The 17181-nt window shown below is 40.9% G+C and overlaps 3 protein-coding genes across 3 annotated transcripts; 2 read left to right on the top strand and 1 right to left on the bottom strand.

Moving 5' to 3' along the window:
- Nucleotides 1–2033: 2033 nt before the first annotated feature.
- Nucleotides 2034–3319, top strand: LOC104424551 (60S acidic ribosomal protein P1). The gene is made up of 3 exons (XM_010037012.3): nt 2034–2198; nt 2290–2499; nt 3015–3319. Exons 1-3 carry the CDS (start codon nt 2130–2132, stop codon nt 3066–3068), a joined length of 333 nt encoding a protein of 110 aa, XP_010035314.2. The 5' UTR covers nt 2034–2129; the 3' UTR covers nt 3069–3319.
- A 1277-nt stretch (nt 3320–4596) lies between these two features.
- On the bottom strand, nt 4597–8508 carry LOC104424552. Its single transcript, XM_010037013.3, has 7 exons — nt 7619–8508; nt 7070–7229; nt 6744–6920; nt 6574–6657; nt 6291–6372; nt 5685–6127; nt 4597–4877 (listed from the first exon to the last, which is right to left on the bottom strand). Exons 1-7 carry the CDS (start codon nt 7945–7947, stop codon nt 4830–4832), a joined length of 1323 nt encoding a protein of 440 aa, XP_010035315.2. The 5' UTR covers nt 7948–8508; the 3' UTR covers nt 4597–4829.
- A 4053-nt stretch (nt 8509–12561) lies between these two features.
- On the top strand, nt 12562–15579 carry LOC104424553. The gene is made up of 3 exons (XM_039304252.1): nt 12562–13524; nt 14961–15037; nt 15145–15579. Exons 1-3 carry the CDS (start codon nt 12715–12717, stop codon nt 15338–15340), a joined length of 1083 nt encoding a protein of 360 aa, XP_039160186.1. The 5' UTR covers nt 12562–12714; the 3' UTR covers nt 15341–15579.
- The last annotated feature ends 1602 nt before the right edge of the window (nt 15580–17181 follow it).

The following is a 17181-nucleotide window of genomic DNA, read 5'->3' on the forward strand; positions in this document are numbered from 1 at the left end:
GTAAGCGATCTCATTACACGTAGTATACAAGCGACCAAAACGGTATTAATTATAAATGTGAATTTCTTATGAATTTCTATGAATCTGCATGATAAAGTAGAATAGTACATATTATGTTTTTTCAGAAGAAGGGACTATACCGGTCGCATCTCGACTGTGACGAAGGGGGGGAAATTGAAAAGATTGAAGGAGTTTTTGCGTTTGAATGGAATCCGGTGATTGAGTAGGTTTTGACCGCACATGGTTGATTTTTTGTTTTTTGACCTTTCCAGAGAATTGCATAATCTTTTGCCTTATACACAGAGCTATGCTTGACTGTTGACCGTGAACTGGTCAACGTTCCATTCCGAATGGCGAAAGCCAAAGTTCAAAGGCCGGTCCACAATTGAATTCCTGGTTTGGATTTCTTTCTTTCTCTATATCCCATTTGAATTAGACTTTATGTTAGATCGGTCTCCCCGCTCTTATACAAGTTTATCTTTTCAGTCTTGGCAAGATAGACACTCGCGTCGGAATTTAGAGATTCGTAGCTTCCTAACAACATGACCCTATGAAATTGTTGGCGATAAGAACCGAAAAAGATGATCCATGCTCCTTCAAAATGCAAATTTTTAGAATTTTTGTTTTCTTGACTAGGTTCTCATATCATTTTCTCATGATGAGTGAACCAGTTTTGAATAGTATCTCACAAGTAAGAGGTAATGCGCTAGTCAAAATTTGTGTAGATTAAAAACGTGAGTCATTCAAGATAATAGTGGGATAATAATTACATTGTAGTTTCTTCTTGTTTTGGCAGGAAGGATGGACTATCTTTTTGAGCTATTACAAATTAGTTCAACGTTGAATGGATTAAAGATCCACACCGGACATTTGACTGATGGCTAATATGATTGGGATCACATTCCAGCATCTTTTGCACCTCTAGAAGCCATTGGACAAATGCTAAACCATTTGGTAATAATATCTAGAAGCCTATTTGAGAAATGCTAATATTTTCAAGGTCCTCCAAAATGCCCTTGTCTAAAGGCCATTGCCCACCGGTATTGGGCATTCAACGTTTCGAATTGCTAGAGCTCATCATTAACTAAACTTAGTATTTCTATTTCGCCCTTTCGTATTCCTCTTTAGCCCTGAGCGCTGCACTGTTCATCTCTCTCACCATTCATCATCCCTCCTTCCCTCCCCCCCCCTCTCTCTCTGAAATAAGGCTGCATGAACAGTCATCAAGGGACGATTGCCGAGTGTTAAGTGTTCAAGGGTCACCAGCCGTGAGGTAGGGCGGGTCTTGAGGGTCACACAATACTCATGCTCACTTTTGAGTCCTAATTGATTGAGACGAGTGTCCCTAGTTAAGCGTGGTCAAGTTTGAGACTAGACATTTGTTGTCCTCGTCAAATGTGACTTGCGAGTTCACACAACTGGGTGTCGACTCTCTCAAGCCGTGTGACCTTAGCTTGGGTTCATCCGATTCCCATGACCAAGGTCACATGATCCTAGGCAAGGGCAATTGATGTTAGATTTGGCAGAAGCCGGCTCATTGCCGTCCGACCATTATCTAAGCATCATTGGTTCATATTTCTTTTATTTATTCATTTAAAATATATAATTAAAGTCATTTACATGTGTAACTCTTTCCAAAAATATTTCCAATCAAAGATAATTCATGCTTTACCAAATATATTTGCATTTCAAGAAAACCCGTCATTTTCCCAAAGATCTTCCTCAAATGCCCAGACCAAATGCAATCTTTGTCCCTTGGATGTTGCTTAAAGTTTAAACTGCCACTTCAAATGTCAATTCCCCTCTCGATCTCCAGAGTCTATTTCGACCCAAGACAAGAAAAGGAAAATAAATCTCACATGCCTATGATTTGGACCCGTTCTTCTTCACTCTAAGCCCAAGCCCAAGACCAAGCCCAAACACGAAAGGCTTAAAACCAATCTGAGATGGGCCCATCACGTGACCACCGCGTGACAGAGGGAGCCGGAAACCCTAGAACCCCAGATCGCACCCCATATAAAATGCCTCCGCAAAACCTCCTCATCCTTTCGAGCGACTGCAGCCGAAGAGAATCGCCTCCTCCGTTCCCTCGAAATCTCGCCGGACCGCCTCCTCATCTGCCGGAAACGATGTCCTTCGGAGAGCTCGCCTGCAGCTACGCCGTCTTGATCCTCCACGATGATGGCATACCTGTCACCGTAACTCTCTCTCTCTCTCCCTTTCTCTCTGTGTATGGATCGCTGCTTGTTTGGGTTTTGATTGAACCGTGCGACGGCGGCTTTGGAACAGGCGGAGAAGATCGCCACTCTGGTGAAGGCCGCCAACGTCAGCGTCGAGTCCTACTGGCCCGGCTTGTTCGCCAAGCTCGCCGAGAAGAGGAACGTCGAGGACCTCATCATGAACGTCGGATCCGGCGGTGGGGCCGCCGCGGTCGCCGTCGCCGCGCCCGCTGGCGGCGCCGCCCCCGCCGCCGCCGCCCCGGCCGCGGAGGAGAAGAAGGTGAAAAGTTCCCTTCTTTGCTGGTTCCTTGATTCGCAGCAGGCAGCTGTCAATGAATTAGACTGTCTATTCTCGAAGACGTCGATGCTATTCTTATAATTTTTAGCTGCGGTTGGTCTATGTTTTTGTAATGAGTTTAGAATTCTCAGAGCTGATCCAGAATCAAGCGCATTTCCGTAATTAGTGGACCTTATTTAGTGAAATGAGACTGAGCTTGTTGATGATGCTGTGTTCTAAAACAAGTAGAGCTAGCTATAGGTGGGTGTAAAGTATAGTTTTTTATGTCTCATGTAGGAGTATGGTTGTGGTTTTCTGTCTCTTTTCCATACGCATCAAGTGCATAATTAGTTGATTTGTTATCACGTATAATTTACAAGGAACTGGGGTCGAAGATTATGATATCATGTAGGATTAATATTGGAGTGTCGACGTGACATTCTTCATCATTTGTTGTTATGCTGGTGAGTTTGTCTGAATCTCATGCTTTTGCTTTTGTATTCTTGTTCTGTGTTCAGGAGGAACCTAAGGAAGAGAGCGATGACGACATGGGATTCAGCTTGTTTGATTAGGAGCATTTTGGTCTGCTAGAAATTCTATTGGAGTGGTCTATTACTTTTAAATTTTGTTTAGTTTTACAAAGTTTGTCAAGCTGTGTACTTTTGACAATTAGTCTCAAACTTAATGTTGGATCATCCTATCGGCAATCGTTTTCTCTACTTTGTATGACTGCTTGATTTACTTAGTCATGAGAATGGGTGAATTTCATGTCAAGACAGTTTTGCTCCTAAGATGCCATAAATCCAGCTGATTATATATCTAATATGCAGAATTATTCTGCTTTTGTATAATGTGGTTTAGTTCTAAGCAGCATCGACATGTGACATTGGTGAAGTTTTATGTTTGATTCAATCTAGGAATTAATCAACAACCTAGTTATTTCAAATGAATGCTAAGATCAAGGTCGACTCTAGGTATAAATGTCTGTTAATTAGCAAATTCGGATCAAAGTGCTGGCGACCAATAGTTATAGACTGTTCTGAATTCTCTGGTTCTCCAAGCTTCTTCCCTGAAAGATTTGAGTTTTGGCAGATTCTCTGTTCAGTGAATGTTGGTCTTTATTTTGCATAAGCCTCTTCTGTGGTTGAGTTATATTGGCATCGCGAATTCTTGGTTAAGAGTGACTTTCTGTTGTTAATTTCCAGTACGTTGAAAGTTGTAACTCTGCAGGAAATTTTGAAGCCATCCATTTGAATTGATATGGGTTGTTCTGAGAAGCTAACATGAATTTGGATTTGAAAGAGAGAAATGTCAGAGTAAATGGCTATTCTTCTTAATTGTGTATTGTGAAACCGTAATGGACGGACATTGATTATGTCATCACAGCATCGTTATCTTTAACTAGACAATAAGTCGAATTATGTGTTTGATTCATTTGGATTTACACAAGAATTCTGTAAGTTGCAATAGAATAAAGTGTGGGATTATTTCTTACACAGGCGATGAACTTAATAAAAATCCCTCAAAAATTGTAAGACCTTGTCATTGATAGCCTTTGCAAAGTGGCTTTATATTTCTTGTTCGTTAAAATGTGTTAATCTATTATGGCCTGTAAGGATGCTTTGCACTTGTCGGACAATTCGCCTTTCAGTTTGGATTTTGATGATACTGGTGAATTCTATGTGACAATAGAAAGTAAGAACCGGTTCTAGAACCTCCATACTGTGGAATCAGATAAAGCATAGTTAGTGAGGGACATTCCTATTGATGTGCTTCGCGCAATATGAATGGGGGGAAGTCGAAATGGTTTAATCGAGTCTAGAGAGTGAATTTTCTATGAAAGAGCAGGAAGCTAAAGTGAAATGAATTCGAAAATTATTGATGGTAGATGTCGGTTTGCAAGTATTGAGCGTATGTAAAGTTTTGCCCACGTAAATTCTAGATTATACCGTAATAAGCGAAGGCCTTGAACTTGATCAGTTCGAGACTTTTGTGCCTAGGTTTTGTCAGCGGGTAATATGGATACTTTGGCAAATGTGTTCTGAAAAGTCATTTTCTGGGAAAATGAAGATATTTCTCAGTGCTTGGCTGAAATCTGAAAAAAAAATATTTTTCGGCTTATTCCATTGTTTTCCTGTACGCTTAAACACTCCGAATCAAAACTCAGCAAAACTCCAGACCGAAGCCTAGCACTTACGAGCGCAATACACATATCATCACGTATTATGATACCAACGAAAGACTTTTATGTATTTACACGAATTGAACAACGGAGCTCACGTACGCAAGAACCATACATGCACCCTTCATACTGATAATTTCGTACACACGTTTTACTCCACGTCTCCGGCCACCACAGAATCTTCATCATCAATTGCTAGCTATCATATATACACAACAAAAGCCATTATGAGAGCACAGAATACAAAAGTGGAAGGGGAACCAAAACAGAGAGATCAAAGCAAAATCGAATATCCAAACAACTACTTGGATATTGTCTAGGAAAATCTGTAAGTTACGAGACGTGATATTTATCTCGTACATTTAGAGAACAAACGGCATGAATTATCAAATTGATTCGAGCAATGACGGCACATAATCCAGAGTTCTGGATCAACTGAATCAAACAATTATATTCAGCCTTGCTCAATCGATTGAGCTTGACACTACAAAATGAGGAGCAAGCATGGCAGGGGACCAGGAGAACCTCTGGAGGGGGAGAGGCGCAGGAGGAGGAAGAGAACTCCGTAGGCAAAGAGAGATGAGGACCAAGTAGGCAAGAAGAGGAAGGTGAAGGAGCGGCAAAGTGCATGAGCATGCTAAGTTTTTGTATGAGAGAGAGTGGAGAGAAAATGATTTCCTTTTCTACGAGAAACACAAACTAGCATAAACTGACATCGACATAGCAAAACAAGAAGTGAATGGATAAAACTTAATAGTACTTTCCCATGATGAATTCGAGTGCTTGTATGGAGGTACTTTCTGTGATTTACAACAGTAATGCTGGTATGGAGGAACTATCTGTGATTTACAACAGTAAACTGTATATATCCTAACACTTGGTATCAAGTTTCTAACGTCTAATCTTTAAGCTCGGCTTCAATAAATCCGAATTGCATATTCCCGCTGAGAAAAGGTAAAAGTAGCAGCCAATGGAGTATTAATACCATCAGATCTTAGTGTCTCACCTCTGGCCTCTTCCTTCTCAAGTTCTCAAACTTTTGGGCGCCGCTAAATATAACCGCTTTAGTCAGAAGCCCGTGGTTGAGACTGAATGCAAGGACAAGGATCCCGCCAATGAATAAAAACTTGGGTAGATTACCACCCTTCGGTTTCTCCACTACATCAGCTTTACCGACTTCAGATGTGTCATCAGATTCTTCCAAAGACTTGACAAACTCCGGGCTTATCTTCGTGTTGATCTGAGCCATTTTAACAGGGTGCGAGAGCGGTGCCCCAGAAGCTCTAGCTTTCTGGTAGGCACGCAAGCCAGGTTCGATCTTCTTGACTGCTCCCCACATCCCCTGCCTTATTCCGAGCTTTGCAATCTCGTTCGGGATGCCCATGTCTTCATAATGGAAGAGCAAGACTTCACATGCAGTCAGCTGCCCATCATTCTTTCTTGACTCGACTGGTGAAATTCGAAGGAAAAAGGGCCACCACAGCACAGTTGTATTAACTCCAGATTGCAAATGGTGGGAAAAATAGAGAGGAAGGGAGAGAGAGAGAGAGAGAGAGAGAGAGAGAGAGAGAGAAGGATGATAGTTAACATTGGAACAGAGAAGAAGATGTACCTGCTCGAATACACCAACTTGAATAATACAAGTCCACACGCCTCGGTTTGTTGCGCCTAGGGATGGAAGGGTAGTCTACTCCCTGAAATTTTGTAAAGTAAAACAGACAGATCACTTAGTACATAATCATAGAAAACAAATCACATCAACAAAAGCATTTTTTTTTTTTTGGGCCAGAAAATCAATGAAGGTTGGCTAAAGTAAACATTGGAAATTCTCTTAAGCAGCAAGAATGTCATTCCTGAATATTCGACATACAAACAAAGAATGTCACTTCTCATACCTTTGTCACGCAAAAATATGACCCCTCATATTCCCATATTCGGCGCCCGATGATATATTCACGGTCACTACAGAAAAAGGGGAACTGCAATGCAAACTATTCACATGAGCATTATGCAACTGAAAGTAATCCCTAAAACGAAAATATCAGCAAAACAGAGAAGATTTCACCTTCCTGATCCAATGAACAACCATGGTTCCCGTGGAGGGACAGTCCTCCACATTAGTTGAACTGGCAAGCATATCATCCCACTTTGACCGAAAGTCATCATCCCAGAAGAAATCCCTCACCATCTCAGGTGTTGCATCCTCAAATACGGTTTGGCTACGATATTGAGGAGGACCAGTCTACATAATCAATAGAAGCAAAGCCAGTCAGTTATTCAATCAATATCTTGATAATAGCATTGAACCGAATAAAATGCACTCAAATTGTAATAAACAGAATTCATGAAATCTTTAGAAATTGAGTGGAAACCATGAAATCCATGCCATACTTTGGGATCTCGCCTCCAGGCTTGGTAGCTCATACTCAACGTGTAACGATCCATCATGTGTATCCAAGAAGGACCTCCATCTTTCATCTCAACAAGATGCCATAACTGCGTCATATCCTCCTCTGACAACAAAGTGGATATTTCTCCGGCCTCTGATGTGCTGCAAGAGTTCCATTAATTTCATGAGGGGTCAATCTATATGCCAGTAGACCTGTCCCTGCCTCATGTGGAGTGGACAATGTCCACTTCTTCATGCACAAAGCTTGTAAACAGGGCGCCCCATTCGCTCGAGGAAAAGAACATTTTCAGCATCATCATGAGTAAAGAATAAGCTCCATCTCATAGTCAATCAGAACATATATTGAATGGCATAATCCCTCCTTTCTGGCTTATAACTCCATCGATATTAACAAACAGAATTTATATTAACTCAATACCAACCCGCGATGCCATTAACAGGCTATAGCAACTGAGAAACAAAGACACGTGAAAAAGATGCAATTCACGGAGCGAAATCACAGTAAAACCAACAGACATCCCGCAGCATACCTGCAATCCTCAAACAAGGCAGGCGATTGAGACAACGGCTCCTTCTTTGTCGCCGCAGCATCTATTCTACGGAAGTCGAAACTCGGCCACTGCACCTTGAATGGATTCAAGCACGGGTCCGACCCGAACCCCTTCAACGGGGACATCACCGACTTCGACGGCAAGAAAGGGAACGAGGAATCAGGCTGCCCCAGCACCGGACAGCTCAACTCGACCCTCCCCAAGCTCGCCCATTTGGGCTTCCACGCCCATCCAACGACGACCCCAACGAGAAAAGCGACCCAAACAGGAACAAGGAACAGCACCACGTCCGCGCACCACCCCAACATCTTTCGACCCTCAAACTGTTCGACGAAATGCCTCAATCACGACCATAACAAAAGGGCGAGGATAAAAACTACGACGGAAGAAGAAGAAGAAGACGACCCAATTCCTGGTAACGAAAAGAAGGCAAAACTATGGCATTTCTTTGTACGTGCAACCCCAGGAGGAGAGGAAAAAAATGTCTGCTTTATAAGCGGGACTTATCCAGAGGAAGACATTTGGCGAGCGAATAAAAAAGGGAGGCAAAAATCAAAACCCGGAAACGAAAATATCACGGGAGCGTCGTGAAAGCGCAGGAAAAAGGGAGCCCTGCCCGAGATTGCCATTGCCCAGAAAAGGACATGTGAGAGAGAGAGAGAGAGAGAGAGAGAGAGAGAGATGTGATGGCGAGAGGAGAGGCGACGACCCAGGAATAGTTCTTGTACGAGAAGACAGTCGACGTCGTGGGTATTGTCGATGCGCTTTTGTGACCAGAGGTTCCGCCGCAGCATCGGTGGACGGGTGGAGGAGACGCTGTGTCTGAATAGCCCACCCAAGATAAGGACTGGTCCAGAATGATCTCCGTAGAAAGGGACGCACAGAGAGAGAGAGAGAGAGAGAGAGAGAGAGAGATTTTCTATATATATTTATAATATATGTCTAAAATATTAATTAGAATAAGGTAGAATTGATAATTTTCGTAATCATCCGTAGAGTTTTTAAGTACTTTGTTGGGAGAAATTGGAATATAAGTTGGCTTTACCAAATAGTTACATTGACGGATTAAATTCGCTCCCTATTGACAATAATGATGAATACTGAATACTAATGACATCGTAAATGTTGATAAATCACGATAAATGCCAGTAAAATTCAAATAAGAGCTCGTCATTTACTTTAGTTGGCATTGATAAGCTTTAGTACAAATTTGATAACTTGTCAACTGCAAATAACTTGCCGATTATTTTGCCAATCATCGACTATTAATGAGCGCAATAAGATTTCACAAATTACCGTTATGTATGGAGTTTTTCCAATCGTGGATAATTTTGTTCTTGATTTCACATAAGGAACGCTTAAATAATCTAGCAAAATAGTACTAAATGTGTATTTTATAATATTTGTTAAATTAAGCGCTCCGTTCGTTTACGAAAAAATGAGCTTATAGGAAAATATTTTCGGATTTTCCAAATTCGTTTTCACATAAAATGAACTAGTCGAGGAAAATGTTTTTCATTATTAGAAAAAAAAAACCTTTAAAAATGAGGAAAATGTACATTTTCCATTACTTCTTCCATCTTACTTATTTTCACTAATACATTTTCGTTTTATTTTCATGATTTCTTTTTCTTTTTTTTCTTTTATAAAAATCAACTTTTTAATTTTTTTTTTACTTTTCCTTTTTATCTTATTCTTTGGCCTTGGCTGGTTGCGCCACGGTGGCGGCGGCGACTAGCCATGAGCCAACTCAAGCCTCGGCCTAGGCCGGCGAGGCTCCGCCTCACTCGATCCGGCAAAGCCTCGCTTGCCAGAGGTTCGTCGGGCTCTAGCGAGCCATGAGCTCACCGGATCTAGCGGCGAAGCTCGGGGCTCGCCTAGATCAAGAGCTCGAGCTCGCGACTCGCTAGAGCTCAACGAAACTCGGTGAGCTTGGGTGAGATCACCGGCCTCGAGCTCGCCGGATCGGTGATCGGGTCTTGGTTAGCCATCGGGCGGTGGCCATCGTCAAGCATGCGGCGGTGGAGGAAGGAGGAGGAAGGAGGAAGGAGGAAGGAAAGAAAAAGGAAAAATAATAAAATAATAAAAATTTGGATTTTTAAAATACAAATAATTAAAATTCATTTTAAAAATATAAAAAATAAAACTAATTGTTTGGTCAATTAAAAATATTAAAATTCAATTTTTGATAATTTTTCCCAAACAATTAAATTAGCTAACGAATGGTGGAAAATATTTTCCATTCAAAGTTCGGGTTTAAACATCAGGAAAATATAGTCATTTTCCAAGAAAATAACTTCCTAGAAAATGTTTTCCAGAAATATGATGTTTTTGCGAAACAAACGGACCCTAAATGTACTAAAATATAGAATTGTTACTTCTAAACATACTAAGTGTACCTAATTCTTAAAAAAAATCCACTTGCAAAACTTGGGGACTGCTTAAGGAATACCTGGAAATTTCTAAATTATCCAAAATGGGTAAGTACACTGATAGTTTATGGAATTTTGTTCAATATATAATGTTATTCACTAAAATTTCAATGTTCAATTAAATCCCCAAAACTTATCTAATGTGTGATGTCATCTCCGATTTTTCAATTAGTTCGAATGAGGTGTATCTAGATTGACTTTTACATATTATTTTTGGTTCAGTTTGAACCCAGATACATGCATTTTGAGTTGACTTTTAACAAAAAAAAAAAAAACTGGATTTTTGACAACATATTAACGTGGACATGTAGATTCGCTTATAAGTTTCTTCATAACTTCTAAATTTCAGATATTATCATTTAATTTTGACAGGGAAATAAAAAATAATTTTACTAAACTTTAAACAAACAAGATCTAATTTCTTTTCTTTTTCCTACAAGTGAATATCATAATTGGAAGAGGAAGAGCAAGTGGGGGACTAATGCCCTTACAAGCCAAAGAGTCAATTAAACAGGGAACAATCGCTATATAAGATTGATCGGCAAAGTCCCATCTAAGCATTCACAATCACAGAATCATATAACCATCAAGAAAAATCTAGGCAATATCCATTATTGGGTAACGAGATCCACGTACTTAAATTTTCTTATTCATTTCACAATCGAGTATCTAGATTTTATTTTTTCAATTGAATATCTCAAAATTTTCATATTTAACTCAATGCACTTAATCCATAAAAAAAAAGGACGTAAAATCCAGCTCACTCTTCTAGATTAAGGACAAAGGAAGCTAACTTGGTATATCCTTTCTCCCAAGTCTTTTTCAGAGTTTCTTTCGAGCCAAATAATTTTTTACGACTATCTGGCCGGCGACAGTCTCTTTCTTCTTTGCTGAAGTCGCATTACATCGACTCCCAGCCTGAACGAGGCATCATTTTCTATGGGCCCATTTAGAAAAAGGATAAGCTTCTATATTTAATCTTTTTGACAATAGCATTGTTATGAGATGCTCTCTCTCCTGACTTGCTTACTCAGCAAAAGTTAGGCATGGTTGCTAACATTACTTGCTCACTAATAAAAATTATACCATCTCTAACAGAGATTCCATATTAAGGTCTTGAGTGGTATGGATCTAAATAGGTTCCTAAAAGACTCGAGTGGAAGAAATAGGCAGGAGATCTGCTTAGGGTGGGAGATCCTACAATATCACCCGCGTATTCCTACTCATCTAGGAAGAAAAGTTCAGATGAAAACTAAAGGGCCTCTTCGGTCGGAAATGTAAACTTGAGTGTTGAGGAGGGAGATAAAGCACTTACTTAAATGATATTGGGCATCCAATGTATTTTTATCGATGTGGCACTATCTGAAGAGGTCATACTTGATCACGGAGATTATGGGATAATTGATTTAGTCATGGAATATCTTTAGAATATTCAGAAGATATAATAGGAATTGTAGTCTTATTTATTCTTTACTGATTTCTTTTTGTACTATAAATATGGGCATGTGCTGTACAAAATATACAAAGTAATAATATTACAATATCCTCCAATAAACTCCATTTCTTGTCACATATATTGGTGTTCCTACTGGTATTTAAGATTAATACTTTTGAATGAAGCCTTATACCGAGTCAAATTTGAAAAATTTGAAAAGCTCGGTTAAAAAGAAAAGGTACTTAGTTGTAAAACAGGTAAAAATTGCATAACTCAAGTACTTTGTTTGGTAATTATCGTTTCTTATCCTTTTGAAGAATGGGCTTAAAAGCAACTCTTATAGAAAATAAAGATTGGAAGCGATTGCTGGACTAACTTGAGGTGAGAAGGCATCATGCGACACTAAGTTCCCAAACAAGCCTTAAATTTTGGAAATGTTGTTCAAATTTAGTATCATCCTTTCATCAATTAGCAATATCAAATTTCGTCGGAAGAGGCATTGATTTTTTGAAATTAATATTCGAATAAAAAAATTATACCCTTGCTCACGCAATACTAACGTTACAAAAAAGAAAAGAAAAAAGAGCAAGATCATACACCTGACTTTCAACATGTACTATTCACTTTTAACGTGTAATTTTCACTTCGCTCAATCGCACCCATCCAATTGAAGCCTCTTCTACAGCAGCATTAAGATTATATTTTTTTTCACCCTCAAATTCTCATGAAGTTGAAGGATAAGAAAAACAGCATAAGAGCCTTGACAAGTATGAACAATTCGATTTTCCCTTAAGAGTCATCCAGAGAAATCGTTCTCCCTCACTCCATTTCACTAAAATCTCAATTAAAGGGCTGAGGACTAAAATCCAACTTCATTTGCATCGGATCAGACGGGAGATTGTGTCCCAGTTCGGCAGCTGTCTTGTCAGTGGGAGGACGTGATCGAATATTTTAAAAACAGTTCAGGACTAATAATCCAATTAATCTGAAATTTAGGACGATTTAGCAATAGCCAAAACCCCCCAATCAAAACGTTTAGGGCCGGGATTTGGCAATTATTGCTATCCAGAAATCATGGAGCGGCGGTGGTTACATCGGTCGAGGCGGGTTCTTCTCCACTCTCTCTAAAGCGACGGCCGACGGACCCGCATTCCCGACGGCCGGCGACGCCCGTCTCCTTCCGCCGCCGCCGTTGCCGTCATCCTAAAATGCTCTGCTCCGTCCCGGCCGACCGGTCCGGGTCGAACTGGCTGGACCGCCTCCGGTCCACCAGGGGCTTCCCCGCCGGCGACGGCCTCGGCCTCGATCACTTCCTCGCCAACCCCCAAAACCCTAGCCCCCCGACTCCGCCGGCCCCCGATCCGTCCACTTCCGAGTCGACTCACTCGGTCCAGAGCCAAATCGGCACCCAGGACCACGCGCACTCGGCGCGGGCTCAGGACCCCTGCGGCGAGAGGGACTGGTACGGCATTATGACGGGCGTCCTGTCGGAGCTCTTCAACATGGGGGACGGCGGCGGGGAGGTCGCGAGGAAGAGCTCCAGGAAGCAGCCGAACCCTAGGTTCTTCCCCAATTCCAGACCCTCCGACGCCAGCGCCGGGGAGAAGATCTCCGATTGCGCCGCGGCGGCCACGGCGGGGGCGGCGGGGGGAGAGAATGCGGGGTGGAGGACGCTGTCGGCGGATTTGGAGAGCGATGCGGTGGACAGGACGGCGAGGGGAGCGGATGCGGATGGGGAGGAGGAGGAGGAGGAGGAGAAGGAGAGCGGGGATAATCAGGATTTGGTCGGGTACTCGAGGAGCGAAGTGACCGTGATCGACACGAGCTGCGAGTCGTGGAAGTTCGAGAAGGTGTTGTACCGGAGGAAGAATGTGTGGAAGGTCAGGGACAGGAAGGGGAAGGTGAGGAGCAGCATTGGGAGGAAGAAGAGGAAATTAGGGGGTGGGAGTGAGGATGGGATTGTGGGTGGGAAGAAGAAACTCAAGGTTTCGGGTTCTGAGGTTGATGAATTGGGTGAGGTAATGTGTTGGGATTTTAGCCTCCGTGTTCACCATTGTTTATACTTTCTCACATTGCTTGTGCAAATGGTCATCATTTGCTGAGTCTGAGTAAGTAGTATTAGTAAGCATTCATATGCGGTGTTTGCTTCGTGAAGTCAATAACTAGTGTGCCATGAATCTTCGTTGCTCGGTGGATGGAGATGCTTTCCCCAGCAGAACCCATCCGTCGACATTCTCTTAAGCAATGACAAGCCTGCAAATGATATTGTTTTCAAAACAACCCCACTATTCCCACACTATTGTAGTGTTCCAAAGTTTCTTGGCAGCCCTTGTTGGGTTGGTAGACTGGAAACATGTGTGTTGACTTAATGTCGAATCTGGACTTTGCATATTGGAAATTTACGTGTTTTTTTTTTTTTTGATGAATTCACTGCATGATCGTATGCTGATCTTTGCTTTTGCGGGGATTTGTGGAAGGTCTTAGTCCAGTTAATTTAGCCCGTGGTATCATATACCGGCTACTTCTTTAACACCCTGTGTTCTTTACTCTTTTATTCTTACTGGTTCTTTCAATTAAGCACATGAAGATTAAACTTATTAAGAGAATCAGCTCCTCTCTCTCAAAGCTTTCCCTACTTCAAGTATAGTGCCTTTGTCTCAGTATTTCTGTTATTATTGACAACTCTATCTTATGCAGATAACTTTTTTTCCTGGCAAAAAAAAAGGGGTGCTGTTGGTTAAGAATGAAATCCTGCCATAGTAGATACTGTCTTGATGCTTGTTTGTTCAGGTTCCATCAGATATTAGATGTCTACTTTGCTTCCAGATTTATCAGCTGTACTGGGGTAGTATCTGGCTCAAAATGTTCGTAGTGGTATCATGCTTGCAAGTAAATTGTATATGCCAATTTCAATATGTAGTTAAATTGGAAAATAGTTTGTCTGTTCAATAATTCCTCGGAACCATTTAGAGCAATATAGATGCAGGTAGTTCAAGGAAAACTGTTCCAGGACTTCAATGGCTCATTCAGGATTGAAGTCCATCGTTATCCTGGGTGCTTGCTGCCAACTTAGAAACCAGTCATAATACTTTTTCCCACTTTCTACAAAATAGTAATCAGTCTTCTCCTCAAATCTGTGGCGGTTTTCATTCGTAACTTCATCAGTCTTAAATTGGCAACTTATAACCTTAAACTCATTTTCTCTTTATTTGTTTGTTCCTTATGGATGATGACTAAATAGTCGTTTTGTGGTTTCATATTTGCACACGAGAGTCCATCATATGCATGAAAAATGGGGTTAATGTGACTGTTTAGACGACAATAGGTGACTGAGCTGCATCATCTTCTCTCTTCTGAGTTCCTAAATTATCATTTGTTCTGAGAAAGAGGAGCAACTTGTTGTAGCAAACATGACAATGGTAACAAATGCGCTAACAATTGAGTGTGTTTGCAGGAACAGAATATTGAAAATGGCAAAGTGGAAACCTCCAAGGAACTGGCTCATAATCTCGATAAATCCTCCAAGACAAGGCAAGTGCATTGGCAATATTGATGTGCTGAGTGAAGTGGTTGGTGCAATGCTTCATTGCTGCTTAACCTGTGAATTTGTTTTGAGTTTCCTTGTGGATGATTTGCAGGTTCCACCTTCAATTTTGTGAGTCCCCCAGGAAGCGGAGGACCGGAGGTTCATCTGTTGTACTTATCAAAGGCATTCCCACAGTCAAGAGTAAGAAAGCAAAATCGTCTAAGAGTCATATCAAGCCTTCCCAATGTAAATTGAGGCTTGATAAAACTGCATACCTAGAATTGGGTAGTGGAAATGCTTGCTGTTAATTTGAAAATTGCAATTGGATAGTGATGATTATCGTGTGAAGCTTAATTCAAATGTAAGCAGAGTGAATTCACTTAAAAATTTTTCCATTTTGGGTAGGTCTCGAGATTGGTGGTATGTCCTGTGAAACTGTCTAACTTCAAAACAGTAGTAGCTTTGTCTTTAGAAATTGTTTTGAAGAACTCGAAACATTGTATTTTCTGGCAAAATTCACTGTAAAGATACCTCTTTTTCGAGTAAATTGACATGATTGTTCACACTGAAAGGTGACAAGAATGGGGCAATTGAGGATGCTGATCTGGTCAGTGTCTACTTGCCACTTACCATCATTGATCGAAATGATCTGTTGGTCCGATGTGATTGCACTTTGCAGATGTTAATGTCTTCCCTTTGATGAATGATGCAATTAGGTTCTCTATCGATTGTGTCCCAATACGAAGGATATGACCAAGTCCCTTCAGGTAGACTAGCAAAGACAAGCGATTCTCATGTCCACGAGATTGTAATTTTAATCAGTGAGTATGTCTTTTACATTGCGTTTCGATGTTCACATTCCTTGAAAATTAATTCCTGATTGTAATGAGAAACTTCATGCACATACTTGAGCTGGTGTCTGATTTAAACAGGCTTGTGGTTTATGTTTGAAAGGATAAATGTGCCCAGTCAAGTCCCAAACTATTTTTGTCCAATTTGGTCCGTGGATTATATGATTTTTGTTGAAGATAGTCTTATATGGACAGAAATACGGACGGTACAAATTGCATAGTTGATGCATCATATGGGACTATATTTTTTGGACCACCGACTAGATTATTTGTTGAGTATGGATGTAAGGAAAGTCAATTATAATGGAAGTTTAGGAAAGAGAGAGGGAATAAAATTAAAATAAAAGATTAGAAACCCGAGAGAGAGAGAGAGAGAGAGGGAGATTAGAGAGAGAGAAGGAGAAGGGAATAAAATTAAAATAAAAGTCCATGGGGGAGGTAAGGGGGAGGGACGATGCTGGTGGTGCCACCCATGAACTGGCGAGGGGCCAAGCATCCCTTGTCGGCCTTAGGCTAACTCGATGGGGCTGCCGCCATAGCGGTGGCGCTCGGGAAGTTGGGAGCTAGCTAGTGGGTTTGTTCATGTTGGTGAATGGTGGTAGTGGTCGGTTTTAATGAAGGATGCATCGTTGAAAACCCACAAAACTAGGGTCAGAAGAATATTCTTGAGCTTTTCTAACATCTAGGCCTTTGAGGCTTTGATATATTATCCATACATCGAATTCCAAAAGAGGCATTTGATAGCCGTCAAGTTTCTGTGCGTTCATGTCCAGCAGAAGGTGGCGGCTGGGGCGCATCGTGATCGTCAGGCCCACCCGCCATGACAGCATCTTTCTCTGCCACTCTCTCTTTGTTTATGTGGTTTCATAACATTTGCTTTTATTGATATCTTAAAAATGTTTATCTTGTAATACATTTTTAACATTTATTATTCCAAGTAAAGCAAATGTAACATCTGTTTGACATTCTGTAAAAGTTTAGGAACTATTATTACCTCATTCCATGTTTAACTGGTTAAAGAAAAGGAGGTCAAGAGAAATGAGTGTCATTAATTCATTTATAATAAGTAAAAGGGTGACTAGCGACCCCTAAGACGCTACTATATACATTATGCAATGTTTAGTTTTAAGGCATAGTTAATTTGCACCACTTAGGTCCAAAGTTTGAGGTTGACAAACCTATCAAAATGGGTAAAATTGACAATCACTTGTTTAGAGGTTTGCTTACGATGGAAATTATGATTATGACCTTGTAAAAGACAAGTGTCTGTGTTATCATTATGTCAATTATTTAATAAA

The sequence above is a fragment of the Eucalyptus grandis genome, chromosome 11, assembly GCF_016545825.1.
Source record: "Eucalyptus grandis isolate ANBG69807.140 chromosome 11, ASM1654582v1, whole genome shotgun sequence".
Taxonomy (NCBI): domain Eukaryota; kingdom Viridiplantae; phylum Streptophyta; class Magnoliopsida; order Myrtales; family Myrtaceae; genus Eucalyptus; species Eucalyptus grandis.

Bases quoted from the DNA above. Each gene is read 5' to 3' on its own strand.
- LOC104424551 (XM_010037012.3), top strand. From the start codon at position 2,130: ATGTCCTTCGGAGAGCTCGCCTGCAGCTACGCCGTCTTGATCCTCCAC. The intron at 2,199-2,289 runs GTAACTCTCTCT...GCTTTGGAACAG, and splicing joins ATGATGGCATACCTGTCACC to GCGGAGAAGATCGCCACTCT. The intron at 2,500-3,014 runs GTGAAAAGTTCC...TTCTGTGTTCAG, and splicing joins CGGCCGCGGAGGAGAAGAAG to GAGGAACCTAAGGAAGAGAG.
- LOC104424552 (XM_010037013.3), bottom strand. From the start codon at position 7,947: ATGTTGGGGTGGTGCGCGGACGTGGTGCTGTTCCTTGTTCCTGTTTGG. The intron at 6,921-7,069 runs GTATGGCATGGA...TTGATTATGTAG, and splicing joins CCTGGAGGCGAGATCCCAAA to ACTGGTCCTCCTCAATATCG. The intron at 6,128-6,290 runs GTACATCTTCTT...GAATTTCACCAG, and splicing joins AAGTTGGTGTATTCGAGCAG to TCGAGTCAAGAAAGAATGAT.
- LOC104424553 (XM_039304252.1), top strand. From the start codon at position 12,715: ATGCTCTGCTCCGTCCCGGCCGACCGGTCCGGGTCGAACTGGCTGGAC. The intron at 13,525-14,960 runs GTAATGTGTTGG...GTGTGTTTGCAG, and splicing joins AGGTTGATGAATTGGGTGAG to GAACAGAATATTGAAAATGG. The intron at 15,038-15,144 runs GCAAGTGCATTG...GATGATTTGCAG, and splicing joins GATAAATCCTCCAAGACAAG to GTTCCACCTTCAATTTTGTG.